The sequence below is a fragment of the Orbicella faveolata genome, unplaced genomic scaffold (genome assembly GCF_042242905.1).
Source record: "Orbicella faveolata isolate gen_17 unplaced genomic scaffold, um_ofav_v1 contig_4, whole genome shotgun sequence".
Classification (NCBI taxonomy): domain Eukaryota; kingdom Metazoa; phylum Cnidaria; class Anthozoa; order Scleractinia; family Merulinidae; genus Orbicella; species Orbicella faveolata.
In genome coordinates, this window is record NW_028301569.1 from 4,804,320 (window position 1) to 4,828,866 (window position 24,547).

General features: G+C 39.0%; 3 protein-coding genes across 3 annotated transcripts; 2 read left to right on the plus strand and 1 right to left on the minus strand.

Annotated features, from left to right (window-relative positions):
• The first annotated feature begins 68 nt into the window (after positions 1-68).
• Positions 69-4,704, plus strand: LOC110060482 (ubiquitin-conjugating enzyme E2 N-like). The gene is made up of 5 exons (XM_020767265.2): positions 69-201; positions 336-437; positions 579-723; positions 2,733-2,873; positions 3,279-4,704. Exons 1-5 carry the CDS (start codon positions 169-171, stop codon positions 3,314-3,316), a joined length of 459 nt encoding a protein of 152 aa, XP_020622924.1. The 5' UTR covers positions 69-168; the 3' UTR covers positions 3,317-4,704.
• Positions 3,966-12,289, minus strand: LOC110060476 (threonine synthase-like 1). Its single transcript, XM_089276469.1, has 7 exons — positions 11,916-12,289; positions 11,226-11,372; positions 9,996-10,224; positions 8,900-9,181; positions 7,601-8,334; positions 6,841-7,080; positions 3,966-5,811 (listed from the first exon to the last, which is right to left on the minus strand). Exons 1-7 carry the CDS (start codon positions 12,108-12,110, stop codon positions 5,395-5,397), a joined length of 2,244 nt encoding a protein of 747 aa, XP_089132595.1. The 5' UTR covers positions 12,111-12,289; the 3' UTR covers positions 3,966-5,394.
• A 40-nt stretch (positions 12,290-12,329) lies between these two features.
• Positions 12,330-17,511, plus strand: LOC110060479 (uncharacterized). The gene is made up of 8 exons (XM_089276473.1): positions 12,330-12,482; positions 12,601-12,635; positions 13,184-13,307; positions 14,036-14,110; positions 15,593-15,643; positions 15,865-15,919; positions 16,427-16,561; positions 16,821-17,511. Exons 2-8 carry the CDS (start codon positions 12,610-12,612, stop codon positions 17,426-17,428), a joined length of 1,074 nt encoding a protein of 357 aa, XP_089132599.1. The 5' UTR covers positions 12,330-12,482; positions 12,601-12,609; the 3' UTR covers positions 17,429-17,511.
• The last annotated feature ends 7,036 nt before the right edge of the window (positions 17,512-24,547 follow it).

Here is a 24,547-nt window from a genome sequence, read left to right on the forward strand (position 1 = left end):
CACAGGGTAAACTGGGAACGAACAAACAGAGCATGACATTGCAAGATGCAACGGACACTGCAGGCTCAAGTTACCCATCATTCATCTTGATCGAAGTTCTTGAACATTTACTTCAGATTTGTGAGCTTTTGCTGTTCTTCCTTGATTTTTAAACATTTTTATACTGAAATGAGTGCAGGTCTACCTCGGAGAATAATCAAGGTAGGTTCTTGCAGTATTTTTGTCATTTCCTAGCACAGAGGTTTTGAGCGAGTTAGTAGGTTTTCTGTCGAGATCTTCTGATAAAGTCTGGCAACCTCCCGGCACTCGAGTTGAACTGTGAATTTCGCTTTCAGGAAACTCAGCGTTTAGTGGCAGAACCGGTCCCGGGGATAAAAGCTGAACCACACGAGGAAAATGCAAGATACTTTAAAGTCATTATAGATGGACCTAAAGATGTAAGCGCCTTGATAGTTATCTTTTTACTCAAGTTGATTACGGTAGTTTAATAGCTACGTTTATCGTACACCACGCTAGCTTAGTTGAGTTTTGCAGGAAAGGGTACATTTAAAAATCTGCTTTATTGTCATGGTTTTCAGACCGCATATGATGGAGGGGAATTCCAGTTAGAGCTATTTCTCCCAGAAGAGTATCCCATGGCGGCGCCGAAAGTCCGATTTATGACAAAAATTTATCACCCAAACGTAGACAAGCTTGGTCGAATCTGTCTGGATATTCTGAAAGGTACGAATTAAAATTTAATAATCCATTCACGTGCTTTATTTGCGAAAGGCGCATGTTTACATAACTTTTCAAATTCAGTAACGTTTGTTATCGTAGTTATAAACGTCTTTTTTTGATAAATATGTTTTTTGGGGGTGCAAATGAGTATTTTAACAAATGTAGCTACTTTTGTTAACAGTGCTACAAATTAACATAGATCTTTTCTTGTTGATTTACAGGTAAAAACTTAGATTCCATTTGCTTGTGATTTTATTGTCTTTAATTATCCCTATTCATAATTTTGCCATGTATAGGGATTGCCATGGTTTGCTTGTGTTAGCAAACCTTTATTTTAGCTTTTTGATCTCCACAAGAGATATTACAGACTGGAATATCTAAATAGAAATTTTGACAAATTAGGTTTTTTTTTTTCAAATTAACCTAGCCTGGCGAAGCTTCTTCTCTCCAAGTTTGGGTTTTCCTACCAAAATTTCCTCTAGATTTGATATTTGAAACATGAGTCCTTCCTAGGAAGGGGGGAGGGGGGGTGGGTGGGTAGCCGTGTCGCCATGTTACATCCTTTCAGGTACCAATGTCACCTAACCAGTGGAAGCAAATGCAAATCTCACTGTCGTTTTTCTGCGTGAAGTCAGATGTCGCTGTTGGTATATGTTGCTTGTGTTAGCAAACCTTTATTTTAGCTTTTTAATCTCCACAAGAAATATTACAGACTTGAATATCTAAATAGAAATTTTGACAAATTAGTTTTTTTTTTCTCAAAATTAACCTAACCTTGCAAAGCTTCTTCTCTCCAAGTTTGGGGTTTTCCTACCAAAACTATTTGATATTTGAAATGTGAGGCCCTCCTAGGAAGGGGGTAGCTGTGTCGCCATGTTACATCCTTTCATGTACCAATGTCACCTAACCAGTGGAAGATAATGCAAATGTCACTCGTTTTTCTGCATGAAGTCATACATTGCTGTTGATACTAGGACTAGGTAGAATTTTTCAGAGCTTATTCACTGGAAAAGCAGACAAGTTTCTAACATTTACAAACTCCACAAGAGAATACAATTTCTATATAGGAAAAAAGTCCAAAAGGGAGAGAGCAGAGTTCCATTGTCTCCCAAGACAGATGGATGGCAGCAACATTAAATTGTTCACATATAATACAATGAATATACAACAACTTACCAAGTGATCTAAAAAATGTCCAGCGTGAATCACCTTTTAGGTGAAAATTAAAAAACTATATTCTCACGCATAGTTTGTAGCTGTATATTCAATACCAATGATCTGTGATTCAATGTACAGGATCTGTAAATAATAGACTGCCAGACTTGTCTTGCAAGGTAGTAAAGGGGATCTTCCAGATAAGCCTAAAAGGCTTCTGATACTTCCTGCCCAGGATTGTATTAATTACATTGTTGTATGAAGTGTTGTAATAATGATGATCTTGTGCAATAAATAAATGATATAATAGGTAACCTTATGAATGCAAGTGCAATCAAAGATTTACACTGAGTGATATTTGAAAATTCTCTCAATGTTGCATGAGCCTTTAAGCAAGTGCAACTTGAAATAATTTTCAAATATTGCGAATGGTGTAAATCCTTAACTGTGTGAGCTTACATGCTTTTTCTCATTTATAAATTATATGAGTGATGACTAAGGAAGTTACAATTTTTTTTATGATTAATTGACACTACAGTGCAAGTTAAAAAGTAACAATAAATTGGCCTGCTCTCAGCCAATCACAATGAAGTAATTTTCTCAGTCATATGATAACAACTGTCAGTTGTTTGCTTTGTACACATGCCACATGGGTCTAGAATGTATTGTACATGGATTAACATTGGCACTTGAAACTTAAATCTCTTTTATTATTTTTTAAATGGTAAAATGGAACTTCAACTAGGATTACATTAAAATTTTCAATTAATCTCACTTCTCAAACCTTTGACACCATGAGAAGTCAACTTTGACCTTGTCCAACATACTCTGTTATATGTTTTATAATCTAACAACAGATAAATGGAGTCCAGCTCTTCAGATCCGCACAGTACTGTTATCAATTCAAGCACTGTTAAGTGCACCTAACCCAGACGATCCTTTGGCTAATGATGTAGCTGAGCTGTGGAAAATAGATGAAGAGAAAGCAATAAAAAATGGTATGTCAATTACACGTACACAACTGAACGATACGGGTCTCATTAAAATTTTCAGCAGAAGGGCAACTGGTTTTCACAGGCAGGCAAACCTTTTTCAACTGACCTTCTTTTTAAATAAAAACTTTGCTCTATCTAGATGGCTAAACCTAAAGTATGTGGAAGATGCAGTGGGTTTAGTGGTATTACTGGTTTTCATGTAGCATTGTCATATTCTAAATTAAAAATTACCTAATTCTTTTGAGATTTAAGTTTCATCAGCTATGAGATCCCTTAAGAACTTGATGTGTTACAAAATTGTAGTTCATCAGGGTTCTTTGTTCTGTAGTCAAGCATATTTTGATTTCCAAGATTTTGCATTGCATGACATTACAATACACAAGTTACCTGTTCTTTTCTTATTTGCAGCCAAAGAGTGGACAAGATTGTATGCGAAAGCGAAATAGTGATCCATAAGTTGGATATTTGTGTGCATGTGATTTGTGGAAATGTGCATCTGGTTTATGTAAAGACTTCTGTATCAGCAGCAGCAGTGCTTCTTTTGTAATATATTACTTGCTCCCAGATATACCAATCATGTGAGTGTACTGTATTGTAAGTTCTTGAATGTTTGATATCGCTGAGTGACTAGTGATGGTTATGTACACCAAATTGTTTTGATCAAGTGACCATGACGTCAATCGTAGATGGGGAAACAAACTTTGAGAGGACAATTCTGCTAGAGATGTTGCTACCGGTACATGTCAAAGCAGCATTGAGCCTCTGGGACACAATGATTGTGGTACTGTTTGATTGTGAAGTAACACTCAAAAGTTCTTTAAGTGGTTGGGCAAAAATTTTGCCAGAAAAACACAATTTGTTCCCCAGCTTCTAGTAATAGTAAATGTAGCCAGCATTTCTGAGCCTTGGGGCAGTTTTGCTATCCAATAATATGGTCTACACCACTTTTGATTGTCACACCCATCTTTTCACTAGTTATATAATAAGAGGCCTTTTGGAACTGTTGGTCACGTGACTACTTGTAAAAGATTTAACATGTTACAAGAGCTACATGTGATTTCTTGAAATGGAAAAACTATTTTTTTTTTTTTAACATTAGGCTGAATGTCAGTTTTCAAGACTTGGACATCTGAGAAATTAGGATGTTTTATATAGAAATGACGAGGACATGCAATCTAAGAGCATTTGCTTTAATTAATCCCTTAGACCTAAAATACACTGGTGCTATGTAACTGCTTACATAAGAAACAGGGGTACGAGGACCAGTAGATCACAAAGGATAGATTTTATGGCAGTTTTTAAATTTCACAAAGATTTGTAAAGAAAAGTGTTAGAGTGCAATTAGATGGCAAGGCTTGTCCCTCTCACAAAAATCCTTCTAATTCTTACAACTATAAAAATAGCATCTCTTTGGAGAAACATGTATAAGCCAGAAAAAAGTCTGTTAGCTAGCTTGTTTCTTTACTCTGTTTCTATTGCTGTCGTTCTCCAAAGTGGTTTTGTTTTGTGTTCATGAAAATTACTGGTAAGCTCACGTGACCAACTAGTGTTGCAAAAGGTCTATGATTGGCATTGTCTCCTTGCCAGTTGATCCTGAAGTTTGTAGCTTATTCATTGGTTGTTAATGCTAATATTATAGTCCATGAATCCTGGCAATATTTCCAAGGCTTTCAAAGAAAAAAAAATCCAGTGGATTGCTAGTGATTTCTATATAATATTGAAGATCAGTAAGAACCAAGGAGAACTTTAGAAGACTAATACATGTATGTGTAAATGTGAGGTTTATTAAAAAAGATGGAGGGGCTTGAAAGTCTCCCAGAATCAAGTGAAACAACTCATAATGCCAATACCTTTTTTTCTTTATCTATAAAATACCATAAAAACTAAGTTATAAATGACACAAGCCACAAAGAGCTACAAAGTCTCAGGTTGTGTTCACACTTGTTCCAAGAACTGGTTTCTGGGGACTGGCAGAAAATAGTGTTGTGTTCAGACACTGGACCCAAGTACCATAGACCCCATTCGTAAATGGCTGCCCATTAAAAATTCTTTTGTAAGTATTAAAATTAGCCCAGCTAATCTCATTTTTGAGTTGGTAATTCAAAAGAATTTTTACTCTCAAAAGAGGTTAGTTGGGCTAATTTAAATGCATACAAAAGAATTTTAAATAGCAGCCATTTTGGTCTATTTAGTGCCCAAGCACAAGGTCGAGACCTTGTACTTGGGCACGGACACTTCGCCCCAATTCTGGTGTGAGTACTTGGACAATCAGTTTGTTCACATCAGTCCCAGCGAGAATCATATTCTGGCACCAAATGTGAACACAGCCTTAGACACGAAAGTCTTCCAACAGTAAACCCTCCATTCTAAAGTATTTCTTTATTTGTTACACAATAAATCTTACGTTATAGGGTTGTCACTATTGAACTTGTTAGGAGGTTTGTAAACTTCTGTTCAGTTCATATTGGAATGCTTCAGTTGGCAGAATACATTTTATTAAATTTAAATGAAATCCTCGGCGATATCACCGACTTAAGAAGCGATCGATCTCGTCCATAACTGTACTGACATTAGCCTCGCACACTGTCTTGTGAACCTGTGGTCGGCTGATTGCATTTTCGAGTCTTCTGTGCGGCGCAGGCTTGGTAGCGACTTTTCTTAAGCTTGCAAACAACTCCACAGGGTCATGTGATGTTGGCAACTGCCGTAACCCCTTGAGTACGTCATAAGCAAATTTACTGTAGTGTGCCGTGGCGGAAATTATAAGCGGTTGGTTAGAATCAACAAAGCGGTCAGCCACGTCTTTAGCCACTGCCGTGTGAGTGTCCAGGACATAGCCAGTTTGTTCAAACGTAGATCTAATGGTGTCCAAACACTTGTCTTCTGTTGTCCAGTCAGCTTTGAATACTGATGACAACTCACCCCTGAGGTCGTCAGAAATCTGTAAGGAAATTACAAATAGCTGAGCAATTTTGACGTCGTAGCAAAACAAAACAAACAAACAAACAAACAAAATTTGCGAATTTTTAATTTCGAGGATTGGAGATTTTCTGTGTGTCTTGAGGGTTCTTAGTTTCGCGATTGGGAGAGACGCGGTTTCAATCCGTACAAAGAAAAAACTTGCGACTTTAAAGGAGCAACGTCTTCTCCATCCTTAGCCATCCTTGTTCCTTTATGGTTTATCATTATCTCTTTAGTGTTTTTCTATTTCATTAAACGGTTATTTTCAGGTTCCCTACCATTTAAAGGTAATTTCGTATGTAGCCAAAAGAACTCAAAATACCTAAGCAACCGTGTGTTCAGTGGAACTACAACATGTTCTTAACACAACGGGCTGTTAAGTTTGATTTTTGATTACGTACAATCGGAGTATTACAACTGGCGTCTTTTTTTTTTAATTCAGAAGTCAGAAAAAGAAACGAAATCGGCAACCGTTTTCAGTTTCACTGTTGTGAATAAATCTCAAAAGTTTGTGCGACCTTCCCAAAGCAGCCTTTAATGTAATTTACGTATTCATTTTTTATTCATTAACTCAATACATAGCTCTGTTCGGGTGTATATTTATTGGTCAATACGTTTTATCCTGAATGCCTGATTTATTTGATTTCTTTTACAAAATATTTTTTTGTCTCGGCTTGTTCCTGTGCGACACGTCTTTTTGACAGCAATGACCTGGTATCGGGCATTCTCGTCCCCAGAGGCCAAGATCCTTTTGGTCAGCACCAAGAATCGCGACCTCTGGGCGGGTTTAGCACTGGAAGTTCACGATTAACTGACTTCCCGTCAAATCTGACAAATCTGAATGGCTGAGAATACGAAACCAATACTCTGCACATCATCAACCAATCAGGTCCGACCGCGGCCTGAGGGGACGAGAGTGGATGCTGACGACCGTCACTAGATTATGCTCTTGTGTGCGCCAGTGAAAAACAGCCTTAGTTTTAGTATATGTCAGTTACCAATTACGTACCTCAAAATGCTTGTTTTCTTCTAACGATCTCATTAAACCGGCTACAATTTGTCCATTGCTTCCGGTTACGTGATAAAGTAACCTTTCCAGGTTGGACGATTTCAGAATGTCAATGGAAGGAGAGACAGTTTGGTGAAGATGTCGCTTTCCCATGTCGTATGAACCAGTGTGGAAAAAGTCTGTCAAGATGTTGTTTTCGTTTGAAGCGCTGATCAGGTTATTGAAAGGTATCCCCATTTCCTGAAAACAGAAAAGAACCTTTTTTTTTACATCGAAGTATCAAATCTCCTTATAGATTGCCATACAACTTATTTTATCTTGGTATTAACAATTTGTCAGGCAGCCACCTATACTCAGAGACACCATAGTGACAGAACTGAGATTTCTGTACAGAGAACAAACGAGCAAATGGTAAATACTGAAATATAATTTATAGCGATCCGTTGCAACTGGGGCATGACCCGAGAGTAGGTCTGGAGTTACACCACAATTTTCGAAACGAATGCTTGATTTCTAGCCGAAATTCATACACTCCTTGAAGCTATATGCTAAGCTTCAAAAAGAAATTTAGTGCGAACACGGCTGCCTACTTCCTTTACGACATTCTCCCAGGCCTTCACGGTCAATCAGGATTGATTTCGATGACGTATCCGAGACTACATCACTTGAAAACGATTGAGCGAGGTGAAATATCGAGGCCTAGGAACTAGGCAAACAACACGGTATAAAACAGTGCGTTTTTTTTAATACTTCAACCAACCTTGACATAGTAGGCAGCCAGAATATTGCCAAAATTGCCAGTTGGCACACATAAATCTGCCATATCACCCATAGAGATAACCCCAGATTTGACCAGGTCCAAGTACGCCGAGGCATGGTACACAACTTGAGGCAACAAGCGACCCCAGTTTAAAGAGTTGGCAGCGCTCAGTTGTACGTCATAAGAGGCCGCAAGCGTCTTGCTGAACGACTTGTCATTAAATATGGTCTTGATTGTAGTTTGACAAAAGTCAAAGTCACCTTTGACACCGATAACGCGTGTATTAGGGCTGTCCGCTGAAACCATCTGAGCCTTCTGTATCTGACTGACACCCTCGTCTGGGTACAGAATGAGAACTTCTGTCCTGGACACGTCCTTAAAACCTTCTAGCACCGCGCTGCCTGTATCTCCTGACGTCGCAACCAGAATCAGACGCTTAAGAGGTCCTTCAGTGACAGAATTGTGAGAAAGAGCTTCGTTGAAAAATTGTGGTGTTAGTTGCAAGGCTAAGTCTTTAAAGGAAGCCGTAGGGCCATGAAACAGCTCGTGTATATAGAACTGGTCGTTCAGTTTGACTACAGGAGCAACTGACTCGTGCTGAAAGTTACCAGAGTATGATTTGGAGATCATCCCGCGTAGAATCATGGGATGGAGATCGGTTGATGGTATCCAGGTTTCTAGGATTCTCAAAGCCCTTTCTTGGTAGCTACAGTCTACAAGCCTTTCCCACTGACCTGGAAAACAAAGATAATATAGTAATACGAGATGTCAATGACAAACGTTATTTGTTTACCAGCTAGCGTGTGACAGAGGGCAGCGGGGCGAGAGCCCGGGAGAATAGAGCCCCGAGAGGAAAGAGCGGGAAGTGGGAGTTTTAATATAAGCAGGTGGGAAGAGAGAGAGAAATGTAAAACGCTCATTTTTGTTATTTATTATGTATTAGAATACTTTCAAAAACAAGAAAATTCGTGCTTGTATTTTGAGTCTTTTAATATTCAGGGGAGGGGAGCAGGACGGAAGAGGGCAGGAGTCGGGAGATTAAGGTACGGGAAGCGGAAGAGCGGGGTACGGAAACCGGGAGTATCTGAACCCCCCCCCCCGTCCCCCTAACCCCTCCACTCTCCCACACCAGCTAGGTGGGGGTCCGCATGTTGGCGCCTTTCGACTGTCTACCAGGAATCGTGACAATTTTATTATGCCAGATTGTTCTGTGTCTACTAGCCAGAAAACGGACACTTCAACGAACTATTTCGTCGGGTACCTAAATGCTAGCATTAAACTAACTTGTATACTTCTCACCTTGAGTTAGGTGTGGTATTTTCTTTCTTGGTACATACAGTCCCCCATCTGGAGCAAGTCCCTCTAACACGACATCCAAAAACCCTGGGTTCGCGCCGTTTGTTTCCGAGTTTTCTCGCCTTGTGCTGGTGAATCCCTTGAGATGTTTTAACTCTTGCAGCCTTTTTACCGTCTTGTTGGCAATTTCTTCAATAGAATCTCCTCTAGCACAGACAACGCGAAGGTCATAGCTAGATTCATAAAACTGCTTGCGGTATTGAAGAATTTCACTCATGCTTATTCCTGCCAAAAGAGTTTTGAAAACGTAATGAGTTGCACCACAATCAGAAAACTGTCTACCATACATGGGTATCCAACTACAGTTAGAGAAATGTCTTGCCATTGATTCCTAATAGAAGTGCAAGTAGTTGCCTTACAAAGCCATTCGCCTTAAAGAAGAGACTACCTTATTTGATGCTCATTTGTCATGGAGGATTCAATCTTACAGAGATGTTAGCTTAAGAGAGGGCCGTGCTTTCGGCTTGAGAAGTGTCATGCTTTAGGTACATGTAGAATTTACTTTTAATAGGTATCTGTCTTAAGCAGAGAAGAGTTCCTAACACAAAGGTCTTTCGGATGTCTGTCTGCCTGGTGTGTTTTGCTCTACCTTGGGGAGTTGCCTATCCCGGGAAGTCAGGAATGTTAGCCTTACAAGATGCTGTTACAATGCAGTCACATCACGTCATAAAGGTGCCCATAAATTTTGGTAGTTTTCTACTTAACCCTTTCACTCCCACAATCTGACCATTAATTCTCCTTACATTTTCTTGTGTGTTGGTTCTGAGAATTAAGTGTTCTATCCACTGAGAGAATACCCTCTAGTAGATAGTTTGCTTTATTCTCATCACCTGTCTGCCTGACAATGTATCGAAGTTGCAAGGAGAAGTTAGATATCGATCACCCCTGTGAGTCAAAGGGTTAACAGAAGTGACTGCCTAAGGGGTAATGACAGAGCCTTGTTTAGGTAAGAGCTCTTCAGTTTACTTCTGAAATGTGCTTTTCACTTAAGTGAACAAAATTATGAAGTGCCTCCAAGGAAGATGACTCTACAGTGTACCTTCGTTCTGTCCAACAATACGGTTGACTTTCATCGCAGCAAGCCGATTCAAAATCTCATCATCCTCCACATCTAAGTAGACAACAATGCCGAGTGACTTGACATGGTCCATGGCTTCCTCGTGTATAGGATTGGAACCAGATAGAGAAACAACTGCATTGTCAGAAGAAAACTGCAAGAGAGCACGCCCCTCTGCCTCCACAAAGAAATCAGATCCAACTTGAAGCAACTAAATGTGACAAAAAATGTAAAATAAACGGCTCAAAACAGTTATGCAGCTTCTTGTGACTGAGATGCTAATTAAAAATTCTTGAGGCTTAATGGATAAGTTGCATGTCAGATATCATCAAAGATATTTCTTGCAAGGGAGGAGGGGCTTGGGGGGGAAGGGGTCATTGCTCAGAAAAGCTTGCCTGTCCCCTACCCTCCCTCGTCCACCCATAAAGCACAAAACAGATCTTAACCTACTTGATGATGACACAAAATAACGGGATACTATGCATTCAAGTTAAGCCCTCCAGCCAGATTCGTTATTTTGCCCTAATTCGCAAGAGAATCGACTCTCACAGTGCCTCTTTCCACAAGAGGTTTAAATCGGTACTGGAGAAATGTTGATGTGATCAGGCTGCAAAAAGCTTGATGCCACTCAACTTCAACCTACAATGGGCTAGCAGTCAATCTGGCAGGGGTGGCGGGGGGAATAAGGGGAGTCACAAAACTCCAGGTTGCTTCATAGTCCCGATTTCTGTTGCTCACGCGAGTCCGGTCTACGTTCCCCCCTGCTCCAGCTTTCTCGACCAGCAGCTGGTAATCAGTCCCGACCACTTGATACTTTTCTCAGTGCAAGATATTAACAAATTATGTTGCAAAATTTAGTTAGTTCTATTAAATAAGTATTTTTAAATCATGGTTAGTTTTCTTTATAATTTGCACAGCTCCATAGAAGAGCACAGTGATGTGAAATGGACACGGCAGGTATTAATAAACATTTTATTAGGAATTATTTAAGTATTCATTTATATTTTTTCCCTCTACCTCCTGGTTCCTGCCACCTTGGAATTCCCACACCTTGCCTTCTGTAGGGTCACTGCCCCCTTAACTCCAAGGCTCCTCTGTCCCCTACCTCTCCTCCCCCAGCATGGCAAGACCTTGCTACACAGTGCATCCAGTTTGCACATGTATTTTAGTTCAATAATTAAATTATTGTAAAAAATTTGACTGTGCAACTACCTTTTCTGCAACTGTCATCCCCCACACATTCTCCAGCACATCATCGTCAACATCGATAACCTTCCTCCCCAGCTGACCACCCAGCATTCTTCCAACACTGGTCTTACCAGCCCCTGGGCTTCCCATGAGGATAACATTATCACCCTTCTGTAATAAAAACAAAAAACAAAAATATATTAACGTGATAGAAAATAAATAAATAAATAAAATAAACTGGCTTGTTTGCTTTCCTTTATGTCCTCAAGGGGTCTACTCAGCCAAATTTCAACATTTGAAAAGTAGCCCATGCTAAGGACTAATATGTGATTTCTGGAAAAAAGTATGCTAGTTCCCAGTCAGTTAACCCCCCCCCCCCTTGCCCATGTCCTCTAACCCCAACCACCCCTCCCTAGAGGAGAAGACAGACCGCAAATGTAAATGAAGCTGTGATTCTACACATGAAAATGAATGCCAACTTTTTCAAACAACATCAAAAAACAAACAAACAAACAAAAACAAAAAACAAAACAAAACAGAAAAGAACAGGCAAAACCTCTACATTGGTGAAACCTCCTCGAACATCTTAGGTTCTCATACCCTCTACCCTCATCGGTCTTAATCCCCACCCCCACCCCCCGTTTCCCCCCCCCCTCCCCTCTCCCCCCACTTCCAGCCAAAAATCAAACAAACCAACATTGAACAGTCGATTACCTTTCGTTTTGACTCGTGGAAGAATCTGTCTTGATAGTTTGAAAAACTCCTCGGATATTTGCCTCTTCTCTCTTTAAAACACGCGTGTGATCTTCGACTCACCCAGGGGAATGGCGTGTTTGAGGAAATCCCGCGAAAAACCACCAAGCGACAAGACGGAAAGCAAAGGTCTTTATACATCCATCGAAGGAACATCTTGCTCAAGAACGATACAGTGTTTCATTCCTAGGAATGCTGTATCAAGTTTAAGTATATCAGAAAGAAATCTGTGCAATCTAATTAGCGACTTAGTTTGCGAATGAAAAGAACAGCCGCCACGTAGATATAATTTGTGAACTTTCAGTCGAGAACAGCCTGGAACCGTGACCATCAGGTTACTGTCACACTTCTTTAGGCAGTACTTGAAGTACCAATCTCTTTGATCTTAGTTTGCTGGCCAAACGCGGTCGCACTTTAAGCACATGGTTTCAAAAGTTCTTCCATGTTTGAAGTAATTTCGCCGAAAATACGATAAAGTAAAGAAGTATTTCTTAGAATTTGTTCTTGTTGTTGCTTGCTGAAAGATTGGTAAGTAAAAATTAAGGTGATTGTATGAAACTCAAGCTGGACTGGTTAGTTGCATGAACGACATAAGGTGAACGACATAAGCTTTCACTAATGTTTACAAATTTGCATCTTCTTGAAGGGAACAACAATGCCGTCATCTAGGAAAAAATTGAGGTAGGTTCATCGAAGCCGTAAAATTAGAGCTTCTAATTATACAAAAAAGTTTTTAAGAAAGTGAGGATTAGCCTCTAACGCAGACGGTCGACGCTTTTTGCTTTAAGCTCGTCACGCAATCTTCCTCGTGGTGGAGGAAGATTGCGTGACGAGCAACGTAGGAGGCTTACTTAAGATAAGCTTTAAAATGTTGCAGCCTTGGAAATCTCAGGGGAGGGGAGGTGAACTTTGATCCTATGAGAAAAGTTCTAGAGTGCCTAAAATTTGAAAGAAACCCGTAAGGGAGACCAATCAAGGCATAGCTTGAGCTTTATTTGAACTTAAATTGATACACCTTAAAAGAAACAGAGAAGTATGGACTACAGTGACTTAACTGATGGTGAGTGTACTTATATTATGTTGCCACCAAATACTATCTCCGGTAAATAGACTTTTAGATTTGATGACGGGCAGTCTCCCCCCCCCCCCCCCTCCCTTCCCCCACACCATGCCAAATCTATTTTGTACTTGTTTTACCAACAGATTCTAATGTTGTGATCACCTTCTAGGTCTCAATGTCCTGTTGGTTTTGAAGCTGTGAATATAGATGATTCAGTAGAGTGTCCAGTGCTTGAAGATGTTTTATCAGATAATGACAAGTCTTCACTTTGGCTGATCAAAGTACCTTATGATGTAAGCTACATGAAACCTTTTAATTTTCAGGAGTAATCAGTAAGATTCAGCTTTTCAGGTTTTTTACTGTTTTCCACTATTTTCATATTGTGTAATTCCAGAAAATACCCATACCTCCCCCACGGAAGGGATTTTTTTTTTTTCTAACACCTCCCCACCCCTCTGGAAATTCCAGTTAAGCGTCATACATTTCTTTAAGTTTTTGGCCTTCCAGAACCCCCCACCCTCCAGGAAATTCCAATCCCTTTTGTGGGGGAAGTATGGATATTTTCTGGATCTGCACATTGTTAACAATCAATCTATGAATATTACATAATATTAATAACAACAAATAGAAAGTAAAATGTGCCCAGTGACCAAAATAGCTAAGGCTTTCGGGTTGGTTACTGCCACATTAAGTTAACTGCTGTAGAGTCAATAAGCATATATAACTACATGGATTGAGAAAAAACAGAGCAATTAGTGTAAGCACTTTTGAAAGCCTATCCTAAGGCTTTGCAATTGCTGGATATAACAGAATCTTTTATCGCGATGAATCACATGTATGAGGCAAAACTATTTGACAAATATTTGGTGTCTAACTCATAAGTGAAACTCTCATAGTACAGTAGGCTTGAATACCAGTTGCTGTTTCGGGAAATCAAGCCTTTATAGTTAACAGTTATATGTAACTCCTATGTTAACACTGAGATTTAAGGAAAGTCTTGCATTTGCATTTTTCTTCACAGTTTGACTTGTCAACTCTATCTGGCCGTAATATTGTTTTGAATGGATCACAGGATCTACTCCAGAGTGGTGCACAGGTGCTTATCACTATTAGTGTTTATAAAGAGTGATGAGTGATGTGTGTTCTGTACAGGAGGCATGGTGGGTGAATAGTTTGCACGCTGCCAGAGTCTGGATCAGGTGGTCTGGGTGGTCAGATTGGGCAAGACAGTTTTTTTTTTTTACTCTCACAGTGCCTCTCTCAACCTACAATGTACTAACCCTGCGATGAACTAGCTTCCCATCTAGGGGGGAGGGGTTGAGTAGAAATATTCCTTGTTGTGTAATGCTACAGAAACCAGGATAAGCTCGGGTAGTAAGGACAAGCCAATGCAGACGTTACCTTGCCTTTATTGTAAGTAGCAATTTTCCTTGAAAGTTGATTGTTTTGATTGTCAGCAACTTTATCATCACCCACATGGATACAGTGCTCTGGAGACTGAGCCTCTTAACAGTAATCTCACCAAAGTTGCATGTACATCAGACATCAGGGCTAAAAATTTACCCCAGTGCTTGGTGACAAATAGCGTCACAAATTCTCAGTGGCCTTCAGTTTCCTCTCAGGAGTCTAAAGCAAAAACCTTTGCCAAATTGGTAGCACTTTGCGAGGGCCAGGAGTCACAAGGCAACAACAAACTCACAATAGCACTTAGTGTTTCCTGCACCTCCCCTTCAATGATGTTTCTGAATGTAGGCAACTTGTGACTAAGGCAGGTCTCGAAAAAAGAAAAACCCACTTGAATCCTCCGTGAGAAAAAAGATGCTGACTGGTACATTTACCCATAGTTCTTAGCACATGAAATTCTTAACAACATTTAAAAAAACATGCAGAAAAGTTATAAAATCTTCAAACCTAGGCTACTTAATGTCCTTAACACAGAGACAAATATTGTAAACATTTGGCTTTCCTTGTGCCTTTTAGGCTGTGTTAGGTTCGCAAGGCATTGTGGTAAAATGTACAGCCGCCATCTTTTTTCCTACAGTGGATTCCAGCTGCCCTTTGGACAAGCAGCACTCAAATTTTGCCCACCCTGGGCAAGTCTTAGTTTACCTTTTTTTGTATCTAGTTGACAGACTACTTGCCTAGGCCTTTGCCCATTGGGCAAGTGAGAATGAAATGTTACTTGCCTGGCAGGAAAATTTACTTATGCAGGATGACTAGATGGCACTTTCTTCACCCCTGTAAGGGAAGGAGTGTTCACATCACTGTTTTCTAGTGTACATACTGTCATAGTGAGTGGATTACAGTAAGCTGGCTGCCTATAAAGATGAATACAGTGATTCTGGCTGCCCTATGCATGTGTTCTTCTATTTTGATATTGGCATTAACTGTTTATTGTTTTTATGGCCTATTCTCTCTGAGTGACATGCCTGCAGGAAATCATGGTAGTTGTACAAAATGTATTAATCAAAACAAATATCCAATCCAAGATGATGAGAACAACAGTTACTACCATGATTCCCTGCAGGTGCATCTCATGGAGGGAACTGAGCATTACTATATTTTGTTTCATCCATAGAACACAGACAAACGTTATGAAGTCCAGTCAAGGACAGACTGCAGTGCTGAGGTAAGTAGATAGCTGATAATGACATTGCGTAGTTGCCAGTTGATTGTGTTGTGATAAAATGCCATGGTGCAGTGTACAGTGTACTTTGTCATTTTTCAAGTGTGGAGGTATTGGAAGCAGGAGGTTCTGACTCCCCTGCCCTCCCCCCCTCCCCCAAATCCCCCTCCCACCTACTGTTGACTTTTCTTTGCTTATCTATTTCTCTTTGTATCACTGTCCAGCTGTCTTCTTTTACTGTGTTGCTTCCGTCTGTAGAAAAAAAGTCTTTGTGTGCAGGTGAGTATAAGCATCTATAATGCATACATGTTATCTACTGTACAGCCGTGTAGTATTTTAGGACAAATTCCATGCATGGTTGAATTCCAGGATGCTTTCTATTATGCCAGACCAACCTGTCAGAGACCTATGGGATTAAGCAAGTCAACCTGGCCAACTGAGAGGAATAGCTCTTACCATTTTCTATTCGTTTCCCCAATCCCTCGCATAGGTGACAATCTACTGAGCAGAAGTCGGGCAATGAACCAATTTGTCAAGTGGAAAGGCAAATTTCGGTTAGACCAATTAAAGTGGACTTCCTCTAGAAGCTGCGATCCTGAATATTCCTGTCGACCGGACTAAACCGAAACGGGCCTTTCTATTTGATTTGAGTTTCGACCAGAATTTCTGGAAGTTTTGGTACATGTACTATGGAAAGTATTCCCAGCAAATCCATCAAAGAAGATTTTGTTACATTTTCACCTTTACACCTGTTTCTAATTAAAGTATAATTGCGTTTGTTTTTAGCTGGTTCATTTAGCGGGCAGATGAGTGTCATCCGGTCAGTGTCTGTCCCTCCAGCTACGCTGCCAGAATCTTCACTGTCTGTCCAAAGACAGCCACCCAGTCAATTCATAAAAAAGTGGAAGCCATTTGGTTATAGTAGGTCTTTGCTGTTTGTAACATGTTAAGTGCAATGTTATCAATAGAGGAATCCTAGTTTGTAAACTTACAAATTCTGCCTCATTAGCATAAGCGGATTCAGTTTTTTGATCAAGCTACAAAAATATCGGTTCAGGATTTTGAAAGGGCATAGCACGATTAACTGTCCCAAGGAATTTGAGCACAATGTATTGAATACATTCTTTGTTATCAGCTGAAGGTTGAAAATGTAAAAGAAGAACATTTCTTTTTTAAACAGGAAAGCCCCGGCGAAAGATTAAACACACGGCAGAAGAAATGTCAAGCAATTTATCCGAACAAATCGAGGATCCAAAAGATCAATCCCGAAAGCGCACAATAGAGGGGCAGTTGAAGAATTTGGAAGAGTCCAGGAACAGTAACGCGAGCGGATTAATAGAGCATGACTCTCCGAAAAAGAAGAAGAAAGACAAAGCAAAACATGAAGTTGACTTGATGCTGGTTAAAACTGAACCCAATACAAATGCTAGTTCTGAGAGCGCGGCAAGAAATGGAGAAGAACGTTCAGATTCTCCAAGAAAGAGGAAGGCGGAAATGAGTGTAAATGAGCAAAGGGAAGAGGATTTAGCGCTTACAACGAGCAAGAAAAAGAGGAAGGTCAAATCTGTAAGCTCGGACATGATAGTGAAACAAGAGCCAGTTATGCCAGGCGATAATTCGTCACGTCATTCTAGGAAGCACCAAAAAGATGGTGCTGATCTAGGGGAGTCACCTTCTTTAAAACAAAAGAAGATCATTAGTGAGAATGAATTTGACTTGGCGCGGGTTAAAACAGAACCCAAAGAATCACATAAAAAGAAGAAACATTCCAAAGCTAAAACATGCTGATTATATGTAACACTAAGCACTTGAAAATGTGGCCAATATCTCCGATTATCTTCCTTACTCAGTAAAATATATTCTCACAATTACTTTGCCGTTTATTAGTTAATTATTTGGGCCTTTCTTTCTATGCCTCTCACCAACTGAGTTCGAGGTCCGTACTTAGCTCTTATTAACCGAGCTGGAGGTCTGTATGGGAGAATCTTGACCGAGGTCGTGAGTACAGACCGAACGCAGTGAGATCTGTACACACGACCGAGGTCAAGATTCTCCCATACAGACCGACTTAGCTCGATTAATAAGATGTTTATTATATGGCAAAAAAGAAAACTTTAATTCGTTTAATGTAACTTGTTTGCTGACATTTTCCTTGCGAACGGCGATGAGCTTAACATAAACCTGCCGAAATTTGCTCGTCCTCTTTACTTTTTTTTTTTTTTGTCATCAGGCTTTTTGGCACTTTCATAAATGATTGAAAATAAAATAAAAGAAAATGGTGAACATTTTTGTATTTGAGTTTGCTACTTTTTCAACGCAAAATGAAACCGGTCTAGATGCCGGTCTGGATGGGAAAATCTAGACCGCGGTCAACATCGATTTCAGCCAATCAAATTCGTGAATTCGGTAGTTCCCAGTCCTTGTGAGACACAGCCATATAATAATGTAAGTTTCAGACCGCGTTTTTTCCCCTTCGAAGTATGGCCCGCACGCTTCGCGCTTGGGTCACAAATGGAAGGGACAAAAACGAGGATCCATAATTTACAGTACGGACCGAGAAGACGGGGTTAGTAAGATATTTATTATATCTCTACTGTGTGTCTGACAGATTCGGGAACGATTTCTATTCACGCGGAACGCGGAACGGTTTCAAATTTCTGACGCACGTAGAAAGCAAAACAGAAAGCAAAACGTTGAAGTCGTTGTTAGTCGTTAGCATGTTTTAATACATGTACACAATTTAAAGTCAACGAAAGTTTTAAACTTTTACTTGCTGTAAAAGTTAAGAACCCTTGGCGATAAATCACGAAAACATTTTGGCGGCAAAAACAGCTTTAAATTTTAGCAATAATTGTAGGAAAACTGACCCGCTTCCTGCAATGCTTGGAGATTTTTCTGATCCGAAAGAGCCAATGTTTTCAAAACCAAGGAGAGAGCTTTAGGTAAGATCGACATTTCGAAGTCCTGTCGTCTGACCTTTGAATCTGTAACGCGTCACGCCTTCCGAAAAAGGGGAAATCGATGTAGACAAGGGGTTTGCAGAAGTCCCAAAATTATAATTCAGGGAAAAGCTTCGCTCACTATTAACTTGCAGTTTGTTCTACTAAACAGCAAAAAAGACCAGCGAAGTGAGGATCTGTTTTTCCATGCAGCGTGACGTTAAAAATAGAATTTTCGCGGGAAAATTTTAGCCCAAATAATGGTAAGGATTTGGCGAGTTTGGAAAGTTTACATAGGTTAATAACAATGTCACAGCCTAAATATTCTATTTTGCAGTCCAGCTAGCAATGTTTTGGAGATCTTTCAGTAAATCATGGTTAACAATTGCAGAAAGTCGGTATAAGGTGATATTCTTGGCTAAAAATTTGGCGGGAAATACTTCTGACTGATGATTTTTTTTTTTCCTTGGACTTTGCGAGACCGATTACACCGATTTGCCTGTAGATACCAATTTTAACTAAACTGGATATTGATAACAATGCAAAATACTACCACAAAAATGTGTTTCTGTGGAAATAAACTGCCGCACTTTTGAAAAACGACTTTCTGAAAATGGCTAAAATTTGGGTTACGCTCATTAACGATTCGGCGGCGATATTTGGAACCTCGTGAAAACCGTAGAATTAAAGCGAAAGACCTCTAGCATTTTTCAATCAACTAATAAGCGGACAAGTATCGTCGCACGAAGATTAGAGTTTCTGGAATTTGTACGAAGTATCTTTTAGGCTCACCTAAAGTTGCCCGAAAGTTCGGCCATTTTAGACCGCTTGAGAGGCGAATATCATGATGTGGTGATATCTCGAAGAAAAACGAGCGCCTACCTCGGCAAATGTCATGGTTGTTAATCTTTTCCGATAGCTTTTATACTGTGAAAAGATGAAGGTAAACAGCCGACCTCGATGTTTTGGTACTGCCCGGTTTTCTCTGACAATGATTCTTAACATAGTCAAGATGCAACCGCTAGCTCTAGTTAAAAGCTCTACACAGAGAGATTTTCATTTGAATCTTAAAATCCAAGCCAACGTAACCAATCACAAAAGGCACGAGCGATCGAGTAAGCCAATCAATTATCGCATTAAGCACGTGATTGGCGTGAAGCGCGGGAAAACGTGCGCGAGCGAGTTACGATTCAGTTGGCTTTACTTCTGATTGGATTAGAAAATGGCGCGAGTGTTTCAGTAACTAAACAAGAAACGTGGAAATGCAAAACCAAAGTGAATGAGCACAAACCCTCAAGTTAAAACGCTCTCGTATCACCTTTTTCTACCGAACAACAGGCCGGAGTAGATTTCTTTGTTGCCGTCTTCCTATGGGGCGCCGTTTGTAAATTTATTATTTAGACCGAATTTATGCCATTTTCCCCTTATTTATAAATAATTGGAAACGCCACAAAATTTGTTTATAAATAAGACACAAGAACTTGTCCGTTGATATGTAAATAATTATTTTAGGTACGTTCTGATTTATAAATAATCTTTTACCATAGAGTTATTATATATAAATAATAAACTAAACAACTTCAATTATTTATATATCAGGTCATCTCTAAAATAGTTATTTACATATCATAAAGTTTGTAAATGCCATTATTTATAAATAAATTACTTCACCGGGAGTGTAAATTCATTATTTAGAAATAATAAATTTCACCTCGCCGAGTGTAAATTTATTATTTATAAATAATGAACTTCACTGAGTGTGTAAATTCATTATTTAGAAATAATGAATTTCTCCTCGCCAAGTGTTAATTTATTATTTATAAATAATGAACTTCATTGAGTGTGTAAATTCATTATTTAGAAATAATGAAGTTTCATTTCGCCGACTGTAAATTTATTATTTAGAAATAATGAATTTAACCATGTGTGTAAATTAATTATTTAGAAATTAATTATTTAGAAATAATGAAGTTTCATCTCGCCGAGTGTAAATTTGTTACTTAGAAATAATGAACTTCACTGAGTATGTAAATTCATTATTTAGAAATAATGAAAGTATGAATGGCTGACCCAGCGTCTCTTGCCCGATCGATTTCGGAGGCTGTTTCTCGCGCTATAAGTGAGACAGTTAATGCTACCCTTGCTCAAGTAGGTAACGGCGGCGGTATGTAGCCTGAAATTCAGCACTGGCGGATCTGGGGGAGGGGCCCGGGGAGCCCGTTCTCCCCCCCCCCCCCAACCCCCCGCCTCAACTCTCTATTATGGAGTTCTTATTCACTCAGCAATGCGGCAGCTCACACTGCAACAGGAACAACTACTCAAAGGCCGAGGTAACAGGTAAATTTTAAGAAAAGAAACTGCTGCATGAAGAAAATAAAAATCGCTTGGCGTGTTAAGTGAAAGGTCTGATTTCTATTGAAATTCAATAATGGTTTAAACGTAAATGAATTTAGCTTTCCACGTGTACGATCTTTAGACTTGCCTGGAATAGACATGCCCAGCCGTGACTTCATCAAGCCAAACAAAGTGTGTCACACAGCTATCCGTCCAAAGGTCACAAAGGTCACAAAGAATTTAACCTGCGAGCGGGCTCACGTTTGAATCAAACACGCGAGTGACGAAGAGGAATAGCGATCGGCGGGAAAGAGACGCCAAGAAAGTGACTTTCTCCTCTCGCGGCTTCGCCCGTGGATTTCTCGCTCTCAGCTACGCCGAGCGCGTTTGTGCTCCAACGTGAGCCTGTTCACAGGCTACAAAGAATTATCTAAACATCTAAAGACATTATTCGATTTCCCGATTTTAAAAGTTCTGCATTTTCTTCATGCAGCAATTTCTTGGCTTAAAATTTACCTGTTACCTCGGCCTTTGAGTAGTTGTTGTCGTTGTCGTTGTCGTTGTCGTTGTTCCTGTTGCAGTGTGAGCTGCCGAATTGTTGAGTGAATAAGAACTACATAATAGATATTTGAAGCGTGATTCTCGCTTAAACTCAATTAACCAAAATAGGGGGGGGGGGGGGGCCTTCCCTAGATCCGCCACTGCTGAATTTCAGGCTGCGTACGTACCTGAGCAAGAGCAGCATTAACTGTCTCACTTATAGCGCGAGAAAAAGCCTCCGAAATCGATCGGGCAAGAGACGCTGGGTCAGTCATTCATACTTTTATTATTTCTAAATAATGAATTTACATACTCAGTGAAGTTCATTATTTCTAATTATTATATGGCTGCGTCTCACAAACACTAGGAACTACCGAATTCACGAATATTATTGGCTGAAATCGATATTGACCGCGGTCTAGATTTTCCCATCTAGACCGGCATCTAACTAGACCGGTTTCATTTTGCGTTGACAAAGTAGCAAACTAAAATACAAAAATGTTCACCATTTTCTTTCATTTTCTTCTCAATCATTTATGGCACTGCCAAAAAGCCTGATGACAAAACAAACAAGTAAAGAGAACGAGCAAATTTCGGCAGGTTTAAGTTAAGCTCATCGCCGTTCGCAAGCAAACTGTCGGCAAACCAGTTACATTAAACGAATTAAAGTTTTCTTCTTTGACATATAATAAACATCTTATTAACCGAGCTAAGTCGGTCTGTATGGGAGAATCTTGACCTCGGTCGTGTGTACAGACCTCACTGTGTTCGGTCTGTACTCACGACCTCGGTCAAGATTCTCCCATACAGACCTCCAGCTCGGTTAATAAGAGCTAAGTAATAAATTTACATTCGGCGAGATGAAACTTCATTATTTCTAAATAATTAATTTCTAAATAATGAATTTACACACACGGTTAAATTCATTATTTCTAAATAATAAATTTACAGTCGGCGAGATGAAACTTCATTATTTCTACATAATTAATTTCTAAATAATGAATTTACACACACGGTTAAATTCATTATTTCTAAATAATAAATTTACAGTCGGCGAAATGAAACTTCATTATTTCTAAATAATGAATTTCTAAATAATGAATTTACACACACGGTTAAATTCATTATTTCTAAATAATAAATTTACAGTCGGCGAAATGAAACTTCATTATTTCTAAATAATGAATTTACACACTCAATGAAGTTCATTATTTATAAACAATAAATTTACACTCGGCGAGGAGAAATTCATTATTTCTAAATAATGAATTTACACACTCAGTGAAGTTCATTATTTATAAATAATAAATTTACACACTCAGTGAAGTTCATTATTTATAAATAATAAATTTACACTCGGTGAGGTGAAATTTATTATTTCTAAATAATGAATTTACACCCCCGGCGAAGTAATTTATTTATAAATAATGGGATTTACAAACTTTATGATATGTAAATAACTATTTTAGAGATGACCTGATTTATAAATAATTGAAGTTGTTTAGTTTATTATTTATATATAATAACTCTATGGTAAAAGATTATTTATAAATCAGAACGTACCTAAAATAATTATTTACATATCAACGGACAAGTTCTTGTGTCTTATTTATAAACAAATTTTGTGGCACTTCCAATTATTTATAAATAAGGGGAAAATGGCATAAATTCGGTCTAAATAATAAATTTACAAACGGCGCCCCATATCTTCCCAACAATAACCCGAAATGACAAATAACAGAGAAGCAGACTGTAACCAGTAAGACAACTCGTTCTTTTAATAAGACTGAACGGATTTCCCCAATGAGTTTAGGTCATCACGACATCTTCTAAAGTAAGTTGCGTTTTTGACTCATAACGACGAGAGCAAACAATCTTGCACGAGTCAGACAAGTCTTTTTCGCTTTCAATGGGAGCGCGTTTTTCGTTCAAAACCTAATTTCGCATGATGAAATTTTGCGCAGGAAAATTTTAGGCAACTGGCGTTCTTAGAAAACGATCAGGTTTATTAAAATGGCTCAGAACGTGCAATGTGATAAAGAGCAAACTTTTCCCCTTTTTTTCTGAACTGTTCCGCTCTGGAATAATCGAATTGTTAAGATTATAAAACAAAACATGGATAACTCACACAACAGTAGCCAAAAGGGAAAGACTTGTGTTTCCCTGTCACCCCGTGTACCATATTTCAAATCCGAAATGAAATTTCCAGAGGCCATTGTCCTTCAAAACTGTCCCCTTTTAGTTGGCAATTTCAACGTCGCAGAAATTTTATGAGAATCCCGCATCGCTACACACTAGCAACAGCTTTGTTCAGTCTGGGAAGTAGTTTACATAAATGGACTTCTCTTCTTTAGAGTTTTAGTTTAATTTATTACTCCTTTAAATCAACAATAATAGCCTTATGATCACGTTTTCGCGATAAATGCCACGCAAATATAGTTCCTCACACTTCTTTATAATTACTTAAAACTCCTAAATTCCTAATGTGTATTTAACTAAGGGTCAACGCTTCCCGGCGAGGTATTTACAAAATGTAATTACAAACCTAACTGGTAAAAATAACTTCATTTCAACTTTAATTTTTTAGTAGAAATTTAAATTCACATTTTTTTGGCTTTTTATGTTCTTCTAAAGACTCCTAATAATTGATAAAATATTTACGTCCTAAAGCTCTTTCACTCTGAAAGCTGGTTCGGTAAGAAATGCCCTGTACACTACGTTGTCGACCCAACTTAATTTGCTTAGAGTAACATTCTCTTTCTAAGTCATGTTAATAATTGTTACTTAGTGTCAGTCGTTTTAGGTGTCTTATCTATATAACAGGACAATTTGGGTCGCGATAGCAGAGGTACGATAGACTGAAAACACCCTTGACTTTAGTTTTAGGTATTTATATTTCAAAAACGGCGCGGAGAAACCCATGTATTCTTTATTATCGAATTTTGATAAGGACAAGATGCAATTATTGGCAAAGTTTAAAAAAATTCTGTGCATGGGGCTCAGAGCTGCCTTAAATTTTCGAATAAACATAGGTACTTAAAGCTAAAATTAAGAGTGTCTTTAGTACAGGCCATACTGATGCTATGGTAACCTA